Below are 13980 nucleotides of genomic sequence, written 5' to 3' on the forward strand. Positions count from 1 at the left end.
ATAAATCATGGTGGGCCCATTTCTGGTCCTACTTCCTCCAATGAGTTCTAATTTATCATGAAAGAATGTATATTACCCCCCCCACCAACCCCAACCACCCAACTCCCTCCACTCAGCTGCTGCTTTCTCTATGAGAGATGCTGCCACTGTATCCCTCCCCCCTTCCTTTTTTTTTATTTTTCTTTTTTTTTCAGGATGCTAACAGTTATTATTATATTGCATGTAATTCCAGCAAGCAGGCTTCATTAGATCCGACTGTCCTCTCCTCGCATGTCAGATCAAGCGCTGCCCTAGATTATTTTTTTTCTGTTAGCTGAGTGCAGGGAGGGGGGGGGGAGTGGAGGAAAGGGTTAATCCCTGGGAAGAACAGGTGAATAGGGCGGGGCTTGGTATGATAATAGTAAAACATGACGTCAGCAGCTGGGAGAAGAGTGAAACCAGAGCTGGGAGAGAGAAAAGGGTGATACTGGAGGAGGCAGAGGGAGCTGACACTTCTTCCAACGGGAGGATCCAGCCTGGTACAGCATACTGGAGGAGGGGGAGAGGAGCAACAGACTGCCAGAGACTGGGACAAGAGACAGCCAGAACCAAGGGACAGCCAGAGCCTGAACCAAGAGACTGCCAGAGCCTGAACCAAGGGACAGCTACTGCTTGATCCAGGGGACAGCTGGAGCTTGATCTAAGGGACATCTAAAGCTTGAGCTAAAAGACATCTAAAGCTAAGGGACATCTTGAGCTAAGAGACATCTAAAGCTGGAGCTAAGGGACATCTAGAGCTTTAGCTAAGAGACATCTAGAGCTAAGAGACATCTAAAGCTGGAGCTAAGAGACATCTAGAGCTTGAACCAAGAGGCATCTAGATCTTGAGCCAAAAGACCACCAGAGCTTGACCCACGAGACATCTGGATCCATCCCTTGCAGGATGCAGGGACCTCTCTTTCTACTGCTCCTGGGGCCTCTCTATACAGGTGAGTGACAGCTCCTGCGCTCTAATGGTTGCTTTCGAAGGCAGTGCAGGTCTAGGCACTTCCAGGTGATATCCTTGTGTTACACCCCAAGACATAGAGATCCATAAACTTCTCTGTACAGAGCCCCGACAATATGGCCTCTGCTTTAGACCTGTGTCCTTCCTTGTACAGACTACCTGTAAGCCTTCTGTACAATGCATAGTCATTGTGTGTGCTTCTTCTACCCTCTAATGTCCTTCTGTGCTGTCTGTATGTATCTGTGTGCTACAATGTTGCATATACAATTATTAAATGTATTTTGTTGCCTTTTTATGTTCTTCTGTTACAGGTGTGTGTGTGTGTGTGTGTGTGTGTGTGTGTGTGTGTGTGTGTGTGTGTGTGTGTGTGACAGAAGAACATAAAAAGGCAACAAAATACACACACACACACACACACACACACACACACACACACACACACACACACCTGTAACAGAAGAACATAAGGCAACAAAATACACACACACAGATTCAGAAAGAGTTAGGCCGGCTTGGTAGCTTATCAGTAGATAAGCCGACCTAACTCAGAATCTACGCCGACCTATGTTTAAGCGTACACTCAAACAGAGATACGCTTAAACATATCTAAGATAGGACGGCTTGCGCCGTCCTATCTTAGATTGCAATATTTCGGATGGCCGCTAGGTGGCGCTTCCATTGCGGTCGGCGTAGAATATGTAAATGAGTTGATACGCCGATTCACGAACGTACGCCCGGCCACCGCAGTAGATTTACGCTGTTTCCGTGAGGCATTATCGCACCTAAAGTTATTCCATCTATTCGGTGGAATAGCAATGTTAAAGTATGGCCGCCGCGAGATTCGAAATTTTTACGTTGTTTGCGTAAGTCGTCCGCGAGTAGCGATTTACGTCCACGTCGAAATCAATAGGCCCGCGCGGCGTACGTAGCCGCAATGCACACTGGGAAATGTAGGCGCATGCGCAGTAGCAAAAAAAAAACTCAAAAACGTAAGGTCAAGCCTGATTAACATTAAACACGCCCCCCTTCCACACACTTGAATTCGGCGCCCTTACGCCCGCCCGCTTTAGGCTACGCCGCCGTATATTAGCAGGCAAGTACATTGAGAATCATGGTTAACTTACGGCGGCGTAGCCTAAACAGGCTAAGCTACGCCCCCGCAAGTTTGCACCAATGTACCTGAATCTACCTATGTGTGTTCTTAGGTCTACCTAGGCTTACTATACTTGCTTGTTAATTTATTTCCCCCAGTTCCCAATAAGCTTACTTGCTAAATATTTACTCCTCCTTTGCCTTTTTTACTAGATCTACCTGTTCACCCTGTATTTTCTTGCTTGCATAACCTTCTAAATGGTATACAGCACGCCAACCGTTCCTAATATTTAATATTCCATTTTATATATAGTACAACCATTTATAGATGTGATATATATTTTTATATACTGCAATTATTTGTAACTACTTCTTTATTGCTTTGAATGTCCTATGGGTTAACTACGGTTGGTGTATGTGTTGGCATGTGTTTTATATGGAGTTGCTATTTATACAGCGTTTTATTACATTGTATAAGGCATGATATAGATCGGTGCATTGGATAGAATACAGTAGTGGGTTCTTTACATTTCTATTCTCTGTCCTTGTTTTTTTTTATGGCATTTTAGCTCTATCCCTGTTTAGGGTTGACTTTATTGTTTAAACAAGCTATTTATTTTATTTTTCAATTACTGTTTTCTATGTTTTATCTTTTTGTTATAGTGTTTTGGGTTGACTTGCTTTGTTTATACTAAATATTGTTAAAAAGGTTTGTCTATGATCCAACTTGCGTAGTGGCCTCTATGGGCAATCTCTGCAGTAGTGCACCAGATCAGCGATTCATAATTTGGGGATGTTGGTTTGTATAGTGTAAGAAAAACGAAATTATGATAAACGTTTGTAAATATTTGAAGATCTGTTTGATCGACAGGAGGAAAACCAATTTGAGTTGGTTAATCTGTGTTTTTAAAGCGAAGGTCCACCTAAAGAGAATATATTAAAAGCCAGCAGGTACAAATACTGCAGATGCTGAATTTTACTAAATGGACACTTACCTATCCAGGGTGCCCGCGATGTCGGCAGCCGAAGTCGGACAATCGATTGTCTCTCGGCTGCCCCTGCCGCCATCCTCGGTGAGGGAATCGGGAAGTGAAGCATTGCGGCTTCACTACCCGGTTCCCTACTGCACATTCGCGAGTTGCGCGGCGCGTCCTCGCTGGGACCTGTGTTTCCCAGAAGACAGGGGGGAAGGGGCGTGACTCCCGTCGGAGTCTATTCCCGGAAGTGGGTGCAGATACCTGCACCCCCCGAAAGGTGCCAAATGTGACACGGGGGGGGGGGGGGGGTGTTCCGAAAAGCAGAGGTTCACTTTTTGTGTGGACCTCCGCTTTAAGGTGGCTGGTAGGTTTATCTCGTTGAGGGTGGCCATACACTCTTAATTTTCCCAAGCTATGTAATATGAGGACAAGCCTAAGCAATCCATTCCACTGATCTCCAATCGATAGGCCCACACATTGGAGTTGGTTGATCTAAAGGAGATTGTACAATTGGATTGTATAGTGCAGGGTTTCTCGACCGCTTGCTAAGGGTTGCTTAAATACTGCGGGGACCTTGAAGAAGGGGGGTACGTTCTGAAAGTATCGGACAGTACTCAAGTTGTTTGAGTTCCTCAAGCAATTTCTGCCTCTCGGATAACTTCCCACTGACACCATTGATCTTTTTAGCTATCTGTAAGGGCATAATTCTTCACAATGACCTCAAGTGTAGGGAGCATTCTTCACACTGACCGTCATACTAATGTATCGTGAGTTGTAGATATATAGCCGGAATTTACAAAGACTTACGCCGACGTATCTACTGATACACCGCGTAAGTCAGCGGATGCGCCGTCGTATCTATGCGCTTGATTCTGCAAAGGAGATACGCCTGAATTTCAGCTCCATCCGACGCAAGTCTCCTACGCCGTCGTATCTTGGGCGCATATTTACGCTGGCCGCAAGGGGTGCTTCCATTGATTTACGCGTTGAATATGTAAATGACCTAGATACGCCGATTCACAAACGTATCTACGCCGTTTACGTAAGGCGTACGTCCGGCGTAAAGATAAACCACCTCAATAGCAGGTGTGAGTCATGTTAGGTTATGGACGTCGGAACAGCCGTCGTATTTTACGTAAGTGAATGGGGCTGAGCGTAGGTTACGTTGACGTCGAACGCATTCAGCCGTCGTATCTTAGGGAGTATATGCGACGTAATTCTGAGCATGCGCCGTTCGTTTGGCCCTTCATTTACATGGGGTCACGCTTATTTTAATACAGCATGCCATCTACCTTCCTACTTTGAATTAGGCGGGCTTACGCCGGCCCATTTACGCTACGCCGCCGTAACTTAGGGAGCAAGTGCTTTGTGAATACTGTTGTTGCCTCTGTGTTGCCTCTGTGTTGCCTCTGTGTTGCCTCTGTGTTGCCTCTGTGTTGCCTCTGTGTTGCCTCTGTGTTGCCTCTGTGTTGCCTCTCTGTTGCCTCTCTGTTGCCTCTGCGTAGCGCATATGAGATGCGCTACGCCCGCTCAAAGATACGCCGCTCTACGTGAATCCGGGCCATAGTCTTTTCTAGTACTTTCCCTGAGACCAGAAAGTAATTTCAAGGGTTCCTCTGTATTAAAACAGTTGAGAAAGGCCGGTACAGTGTATGGCCAGTCTAAACCAGGGCTGGTGGTCAGGAATCCTGGATTAAGAAAATATCCTTGCAATGAGATCATCTCATTTTTTTTCTATAGGGACGCTGGGAAGTACATTTTTAAATTCTACATTTACACTTCTTCAGTTACACTCTGGACTTTGTACACACAGTTGTCCAACTTAAAGGCCTGGAATCCAGTGACAGGATAGGCAGGTAGAGGGAGGGGCACCGCTCTGTTATGGACTGAAGTTTTCTTTTGAATAGAACAAAGAACTTTTGGTAAACTTGGTAACGACGCAAAGGGTAACCAATCCAAATTCCACTTTCAATAGCTTACTTTAAGCTGACTGGTTGGTATGCGTTTGCCCACAGTGCTGCTCTTTTGAATTTCGTTTTATGATCCACCAGGATTAAAAACTTTTTTTTTTTTTTTTTTCATGTAGAAAACTACCAGCGAATAAATTGCACTAAGCAGTATAGAACGTGCTCTGCATACCCAGATCTCCTACTTGGGGAAATTAATAGTCATGTTTGAAGACGCAATTCACGCTGTAATAATGATCTCTAATTGTCTATAGAATCATTTCAGAATCTTGAGACTTTCACTGTAAGAAATTAACGAGCGGAATTTTTTTTTTTTTCTCTAGTCAGGTGCAAATTTGCATTTATCTAAGGGGTGTTTTTGGATAAATCAGTAAATTAAAAATGCAAACTTTGAAAATGCATTTCTTCAGCTGATATGAGGAGAAATTTTTTAAGGCTCATTCACAGCAGAATTAGAGCGCAGCCGCTGGTGTGCAGTGGGATAACCGCAGTGCCAATGCACGTCCATTGCACTGCTTACAATCTAATGGTCCAAGGGCAGCTGGTGGTAAACTTCGTATTTATTTTTTGGGGGGCGGCAAACTGTGAACCCGCTGATCGATCGGTCGGGTCATGTGCACCATTCCCCCCCCCCCCCAGGTTGGTCGGTACCAGGGCTGGACTGGGACAAAAATTTGGCCCTGGACTTCATCCAGACTGGCCCACTTTGACAGGTCTCTCCCACAGCGGCCGGTCAACTCCCGAACCCCGACCACCCAAGCCACCTCTTTCCCTTCACTAGCCACTAGCCGTTTTACTTTATTAGAGTAGAACGGCTGGTACTGGTACTCTTATAGGCAGTACCAGTGGGGAAGCTAGACATTATTTCTCCCGGGGGAAAAAGTTTTGGTTTGGTTCCCCCTCATGGGACAAGATTAGGCAGAAGTGAGAAACTCCCAGGCCGCTGTCACTGAAGCCGGCCCACCGGGAAACTCCCTGTAGTCCCAATGGCCAGTCCATCCCTGGTCGGTACCAACCCCAATTATGGCACGAGAAGCGATTTCCCACCGGGCGACTGCTTCCCCTGTGTCTATTCCTCGGCTTGGCATCACGGCGCTTGCCTCCGTGCGTCTCCTCCCTCCTTCTCCTAGGCCAATTGGAGCGCTTCTCCTTTCGGCCAATCGGGAAACAGTTCTCAGACCCGCTTCCTGATTGGCTGGGAGGATTTTCAGTGTGACAATGGCTTATATTTATTTGCTATTGTCATACAACTGACTGGGCACTGCGGCCCGAGCCCATCCTTTTTTTGAAGCCTATTAGAGCCTCGGGATCTAATCACTTGCTTCAAAAAAAAAACATGCATGTAGTGCTGTGGTTGGGATGTAAACCAAAGACCCTAGTGCTATTAGGTGAAAGTGCTAACCACTTGGCCACTGTGCTGCTAAGTTCTATTGGTTGCAGCGCGGGATGAGGTGGTGCATTTCCCTGCGATAAAAACAAACTGCATACGTTTTTTATTTTTTTTGCCGGTGGAGACCAGTTATTATTCCTTGTATTGCAGTGAGGCTGCATGGGAATGGGCACCCAACACAGTCCCACTGTACTTGGTGTGAATGTGCCATTAGGACCAGTTCAGACCTTGTGCGGTGACTGTTTTTTTTTTTTTTGTTCTGTGCTTGATTGATGCCAGTCATTATAAGGGTACATAGAAAGTAATTGTTTCTATCTGCCATGTCCACACTTCAATGCTGCGTTTTTTGTTTTTTCTGCAACACACTGGAGCTCACCTGGACTCGGTGTTTTAATGCATAAGAATAAAGTGTCACTTAACTTTTATTTTTTATTTTCTTCCCTTTAATAAAACCTCAAATATTGCCTTGCATTGTAACCATGCACGGCATCACCCCCACTGCTGGCACACTAAAACAGAGGCTAGTGTGAATGGACCCTTGCCACCTATTTAGATCCATGAGGCAGTGGTGTGTAGGTTTTTTTTTTTTTTGCATTGACATGTGTAGAACCACGCCACATGCATTTTTTTTTCTTTTTTTTTTTATTACAATGGAGCAAGTGCGTTTAAACACACCAGTGCAAATGAGCCTTTTATGCTGGGTTCACGCCTATGCCTTTTTGCTGTGCGATTTCAGTTTTTTCAGAAACGCACTACAGTGCATTTAACATGATTTCCTGTGGGTCATGGTCACATCTGTGTGTTTTCAACTGGAGCATTTTTTTTTAAAAGGGTCAGAGACATTTAATGCCTGCGGGAGGTTGCGTTTTTGGTTCTGTAGACTTCAGTGCTTGCATTTTTGATGCACTTCTGCTGCGTTTTTGGTGGCTTCTCCTGCATGACATCAGACTCCTCCCCAAAAAATGTTTTACAACTCGCTGGATAAATGCATCAACCACAACCTGCATAGTTGTGAACCTAGATTTAGGGTCCTGAAAGCTTGTATTTTAGGATGTCATTCACGTGTCTGTTCATGGTACACCATCATATCAGCGCATCTCTGTGGCGGGTGCGTCCACGAGTCTGTGGTTCCAATGCGGACTGGACAAATCAATGATGGGCCGTGATCTGCCGATCTGGTTCCGGCTAACGAGAACGTTTCTTTAGGCACTGCGCAGGCGCAACCCTTCTCGACGTAAATCTCCGAACCTCGGCCAGCATCCAGGGCGGCGTGGAATTTGAGGAAAGTGGCCAGTCGGCCTCACGTCCTCGCTTCGCTTGGACGGCTCGCTCGGCCTCCTGGCTCTTTTTTTTTTTTTTTTTTTTAACATCCTCCAATCCACGGGGATGTTAAAGAATGAGCCTGGATGCCGGCCGAGGTTCGGCAATTTCCGTCGGCAAGGATTGCGCCTGCGCAGTCCTTAAAGGAACTTTCTCGTTAGGGGAACCTTAACGACAAGTCACCGGCACTGTCGGAGAATAAATGCTGCCAAGGCCAGATGTGCAGCTCTGTATGCAGCCTGTATGTGTCCACGGCCACGCATTTGTCCCTAAGAACAGATAATCGATCCACACTTGTGTGAGGTCAGCTGTGGAGAGTCCACCATTGATTTTTACAGGCTGAGTGTAAATACACTGGTGTGGTGGAAATCGGCTATAAACAGCCATGTGAATGAGCCCTAAATCTGGTATATAAGCCACTAACCCTCATGAGTGCGTGTGGCTGCAGGTGCAGGAATCGCCATTAATTCTAAATGGCACCCCCATGCATGTAGAACAGTGCATGTGCAGGAACATCGCATGATCAAAAAGACCATGCGATTTCCCTGCAGGCCGCGTTTTTCAAAGGTGCGTGCACCCTCTTTTTTTTTTACGGAAATGCGGGCACAGCAGCCCATTCACTTGAATGGGCTGCCGTGCCTGCGCAAACACGACAAACAAAATGTTAAGGTGTGAACCTAGTGTAAGTGCCAGTTCACGCAAGTCGCACCCCATTAAAAGCAATAGAATCTGTGTGATTCAAGTTGTTCCGACTTAGAAAAAGGTTCCTGCACTACTTCGGGGCGACTTCAGCACGACTTCATTGACTTCTGTTAAAGTCATATGCAAGCCATGATGAAGTAGCGCTGTGCGTCACGGCTTCAAAGTCGCAGCGGCGTGAATCGGCCCGAACTGGTTACACTTCAACTCAAGTTTTATTTTACTGTACATAATTTTTCCAGCTAATTCATGGTAAAAATATTTCCGGTGTTGAGCAATCAACATTTGGAACCTTTTTTTTTTTTTTTTAAAGGAAATACAGACTCATTAAAGCATCACAAGCTGCAGTAACCAATAACAACCAAGCAAAATGTTAAGTCCAGAACTTTTATGTAAATCTTTTAATTGGCCCAAATGTGTCCCTGGCCAGTCTCTGCCCTCGTTCTGCCATCAGGCCTGTTTTATGAAAGTGTTTAGTTGTGTTCTGGAATCCTGGGAATGTCTGAGTAATAATAATTAGATTGGGGGAAGGGGGTAGTCTGGCCAGTATCACCAGGGGGAGGTTATTGTATAGGAGAGCGGAGGTCACCAGTCCCTTCAATACACTCCTTGTCACACCCAGCTCTCACGCTGATTGTTCTAGTCCCATCCCCCATAGGCCTGTCTCTCTCACCGATACTGGCTATTGTTGTAAAGAAATGTTTGTGGGGATCAGGCCAGGCAGGGATCCAATCTCCATAGAAGGCTTCTCTACTGTTACACTTTTTTTTTTTCTCTAAAGCGTTTTCAGAAAATGTGAAATGGTATCTGCCCGCCATTGAATAGGGACCAGATGAGAATGCAACAGGTAGAACTTTTTTCGGTGTTGAGTTAAATTATGGGCTTTGGCAGCTGTTGGCAAACTTCCGACTGCTAAAAGATCTTCTGCTCCCTGGAGGGGCACTTGGTTATGTGTATTGTTGGGACTTGCATCAGGTCTTTAGCTTTGGGTTACAATGATATATTAAATACAGTTTTAACCTTTTAGATACACTATTTTTATCTATTGCAGCTTACCAGCCCTTAGATGTGATCGCCAAATTGGTCTTGGTGCATTCACACCACGATTTTGTCATCCTACTTGTTCTCACGATTCTTAGGTTTGAAATCGTACAAATCTGTATGTCAAAACTTATCCATTCACTTCCATTCATTAATGTAGGTCCCCAAGTGCATCCGATTTTGATCCGCATCAGATTTGATACGATTTAAAATCGCATGAAAAATCGTGTTTGACCACGATTTTTGGTCCAGATTTGAAATCGTATTAAAATCGTGAAAATCGGATGGAAAATTTTGACATACGATTCCATCCGATTTTGTCATATACGATTCCATCCGATTTAACGGTCCGATTATCGGATGTAAAAATCGTGATGTGAACCTAGCCTTATTTTGCATTTTATTTTAATTACAGGTGCTAATATAGCACCATTTATTTATTTTTATATACAATATAGTGTACACAGTGGTGGCTGGTGGTCAATCTTCTTTTTTTTGGGGGGTGGGGGGCATGCCTGCTGCCTTGCTTGCGCAAACGCACTTACCCCATCCAGGTCATGGGCAGCTTCTCCCGGCAAATCCAGTCTTGGGACCTGCTTCCAGTCCTGATTGGCCGGGGGGAGAAGCAGGAAGACAATAGCGACTGATGATTTGCTAATGTCACAAGTGGGAGGGCTCGGAGGGCATCTCTGGCATGATCAACAATTGTGTGTGTTTGTTTGTTTGTGTTTTTTTTGTACTTTAACCACTTAACCCCCGGACCATATTGCTGCCCAAAGACCAGAGCACTTTTTGCGATTCGGCACTGCGTCGCTTTAACAGACAATTGCGAGATCCTGTGACATGGCTCCCAAACAAAATTGGTGTCCTTTTTTCCCTCACAAATAGAGCTTTTTTTTTTGGTGGTATTTGATCACCTCTGCGGTTTTTAGTTTTTGCGCTATAAACAAAAATAGAGCGACAATTTTGAAAAAAAAAATATTTTTTACCTTTTGCTGTAATAAATATCCCCCAAAAAAAATATATAAAAAAAAAAAAAAAAATTTCCCCTCAGTTTAGGCCGATAAGTATTCTACTACATATTGTTCGTAAACAAATTGCAATAAGCGTTTTTTGATTGGTTTGCGCAAAGTTATAGCGTTTACAAAATAGGGGGTATTGTTATGGCATTTTTTATTTTTTTTACTAGTAATGGCGGCGATCATTTTTTTTTTTTTCGGTACTGCGACATTATGGCGGACACTTTTGACACATTTTTAGGACCATTGGCATTTTTATAGCGATCAGTGCTATAAAAATGCATTGGATTACTATAAAAATGCCACTGGCAGTGAAGGGGTTAACACTAGGGGGCGGGGAAGGGGTTAAGTATGTTGCCTAAGTGTGTTCTAACTGTAGGGGGGGGTGGCCTCACTAGGGGAAACGCTGATCTTCTGTTCATACATTGTATCAACAGAAGATCAGCATCCCCCCCCCCCCCCGACAGAACCAGGGAGCTGTGTGTTTACTGTGTATAACGAGCGATCGCATGTGCCTGGCGGCGATCGTGCCCGCGGGGCACGGGAGTCAGGGGGGCGTGAGCCAATGGCTCCTGCTGCTATCAATCTATCCAATGAGAACCTGAGACAGCGGCCGGAGCTGCTGGGCTTGTCCTCGACGCTGGAATGATATGGGTTCAGGTAAGAAAAAGGGGGGCTGCTGCTGCACAGGTTTTTCACCTAGAATGCACGAAGGTGAAAAACCTTGAGACTTTAAATAAATTCAATAAATACTATATAATACAAAAAAAAAAAAAAATAACCCCTAACCTTTAAAAAGATGATGATTCTAACACAAAATAAATATCTAAATTAGTATTTATTATTATTATTATTATTATTATTATTATTATTTTTGTTTGTTTCACTTTTTTTTGTGTTTAGAAAAACCCAATCGCAAGTTTTCATTCAATAACACGCAAATCTGTCCAATTTGAACTACAAAAAAAAGCTCCAGAACTTTTTTTTTTTTTTTTTTATTTCTTTTTTTTTTTTCCTCGAGCGTTTTGGAGTTTCAAGCTACAATACACTGAGGTGTGAATGGGGCTCAAGTGCTCATTCACCGGGGTGCTTGGCTCTGTAAAGCACAATAAGCCATTTTGTTATTTTTTTGCCCTAGTGCTAAGCAGTGTGCAGGAAAATTGGTGAATGGAGATGCATTGGCTATACGGACTCAAGTCTGACAGGTACGCAGGTAGAGGGGCGCGGACCCTGATGCAGAACCTGTGCGGGTGAGCCAATATAGGTCACATCCCCAGGGGGTCATTAACAGGGGCCTGCAGCCTGAGGAGCCATTTGTTTACTTTTTGTTCTAGCACTGAGTGGTGTGCAGGCAGGCCATATTAGTGAATGGAGAAGCAGTGACGACTTGCAGTATCTCACAAAAGTGTGTACACCCCTCCCATTTTTGTAAATATTTTATTATATCTTTTCATGTGACAACACTGAAGAAATTTCTTTGCTACAATGTAAAGTAGGGAGTGTACAGCTTGTATACCCGTGTAAATTTGCTGTCCCCTCAAAATACCTCAACGCACAACTATTAATGTCTAAACCACTGGCATGAAAAGATATTATAAAATATTTACAAAAAATGTGAGGGGTGTACTCACTTTTGTGAGATACTGTATATGGACTCGCCTCACAGGTGAATCTGACAGATACACAGGGACCAGTGTACAGCCCTGAATGCGCAGGTTTTGCATTGCGGCCTGTTTACCACTTTACCACTGGGCACTTAAACCCCCTTAATAACCAGACTAATTTTCAGCTTTTGGTGCTCTCACAATTTGAATGACAATTACTCAGTCATACAACATTGTACCCAAATAAAATTTTCATCCTTTTTTTCCCCACACAAATATAGCTTTCTTTTGGTGGTATTTAATCACCGTTGGGTTTTTTATTTTTTGCGCTATAAGAGAACAAAAAAAAATTTTTTTTATTTGTTTTCGTTATAAAATTTAGTATTTTTTTTTCTTCATTCTTTTGCATAATGAGAAAGATGAAGTTACGCCAAGTAAATAGATACCCAACATGTCACCCTTCAAAATTGCACACGCTCATGGAATGGCGCCAAACTTCGCTACTTAAAAATCCCCATAGGCAACGTTTTAAATATTTTTACTGGTTATATGGTTTTTAGTTAGGAGGTCTAGGGCCAAAATTATTGCTCTTGCTCCAACGTTTGCAGCGATACCTCACATGTGTGGCTTGAACACCGTTTTTCATATGTGGGCGGGACTTGAGTGTGCGTTCGCTTCTGCATGCGAGCACACGGGGACAGGGGCGCTTTAAAAAAAATATATATTTTTTATTGTTCACTTTACTTAAGTTTGACACGTTTTTCCGCCAAAAATAAAAAATCTTGATCACTTTTATTCCTAAAAATATGCCTTTTATGCCTGGGGGGGGGGGGGGGGGGGGGGGGGGAAACAACAATCATGGCTTTGATCGTAGCGTTGAGTCGGTAGAAGCAGGAGGGGACAGAGTATTGCAGGGTATTGCAGGGATTGCACAGTATGGTTATGGGGCAGGGATGGCTGAGCAGGGATGGATGGATGGCTGGATCTGTGACTGCATTTGTCACAGATCCAGCCCACAGCATTGCTGCTGCCTCCCCCTCTCCTCTCACACTGTACCGTTCGGTACAGAGAGGGGAGGGAGGAACCGGCGTCATCGCATGACGCCGGTTTGTTTACAAGTGATCGCTCCGTCATTGGATGGAGCGATCATGTGGTAAACCGCCGATATCGGCGGCGATTTACCGTGATGCGCTGGGTCCTCTGGACCCAGCGGTCACGGACATTCCGGTGTGCACGATTCTGGGAGGACGTCCATGGACGTCCTCCCAGAGTTAAAGCGGAAGTTCACCCTAAAAGAATTGTATACCATCCCGTCCAGCATACTTGCGTCAGCTACAGTATGCTTTTTATTTTTTTTGCGCAGTATTTACCGTTTAATCCCTCCGTTTCTTTTCAGACTCCCGCGGGAAGTAGGCGTTTCTATGAAGAGGGGAACATGATTGACGTCCGGCTATGGCGCGTCACGCGTTCCGAAAATAGCCGAAATAGGACTCTGCTGTATACGGCGCCTGCACAGTCAGCTCCTAGTCCGTGCACAGGCGCCGTATAGCGCCGTGAAGAGCCGAGATCTAGTCCGGCTATTTTCGGAACGCGTGACGCGCCATAGCCATACGTCAATCATGTTCCCCTCTTCATAGGAACGCCTACTCCCTGCGGGAGTCTGAAAAGAAACTGAGGGATCAAACGGTAAATACACCTGTAAGGCTGGGTTCACACTACGGTTTTCCCGTCCGTCAGCCGCATACGATTTCAGTATTGAAAACGTACGGGCCCGGACGGGAAAACGTAGAGATAGACAATGCATTGCAAATCGTATGCACTCGGATGCATCCGGGTGCGTACGATTTGCTGGCAAAACGTTTTTTAAACGTACGCAAAACCGTGTT

General features: G+C 44.7%; 1 protein-coding gene across 2 annotated transcripts in view; it reads left to right on the forward strand.

The window, feature by feature from the left end:
• Positions 1-395: 395 nt before the first annotated feature.
• NECTIN2 (nectin cell adhesion molecule 2) overlaps positions 396-13980 on the forward strand; it is a 161758-nt gene continuing 148173 nt past the window's right edge. Inside the window, exon 1 of one of the 2 annotated variants that reach the window (XM_040327457.1) lies at positions 396-968. In XM_040327457.1, coding sequence (XP_040183391.1) covers positions 923-968 — 46 coding nt within the window. In that variant the 5' untranslated portion in view covers positions 396-922. The remainder of the gene's footprint in view (positions 969-13980) is intronic. The other variant, XM_040327456.1, reaches the window with a different exon arrangement.

This window comes from Rana temporaria, chromosome 10, assembly GCF_905171775.1.
Source record: "Rana temporaria chromosome 10, aRanTem1.1, whole genome shotgun sequence".
Taxonomy (NCBI): domain Eukaryota; kingdom Metazoa; phylum Chordata; class Amphibia; order Anura; family Ranidae; genus Rana; species Rana temporaria.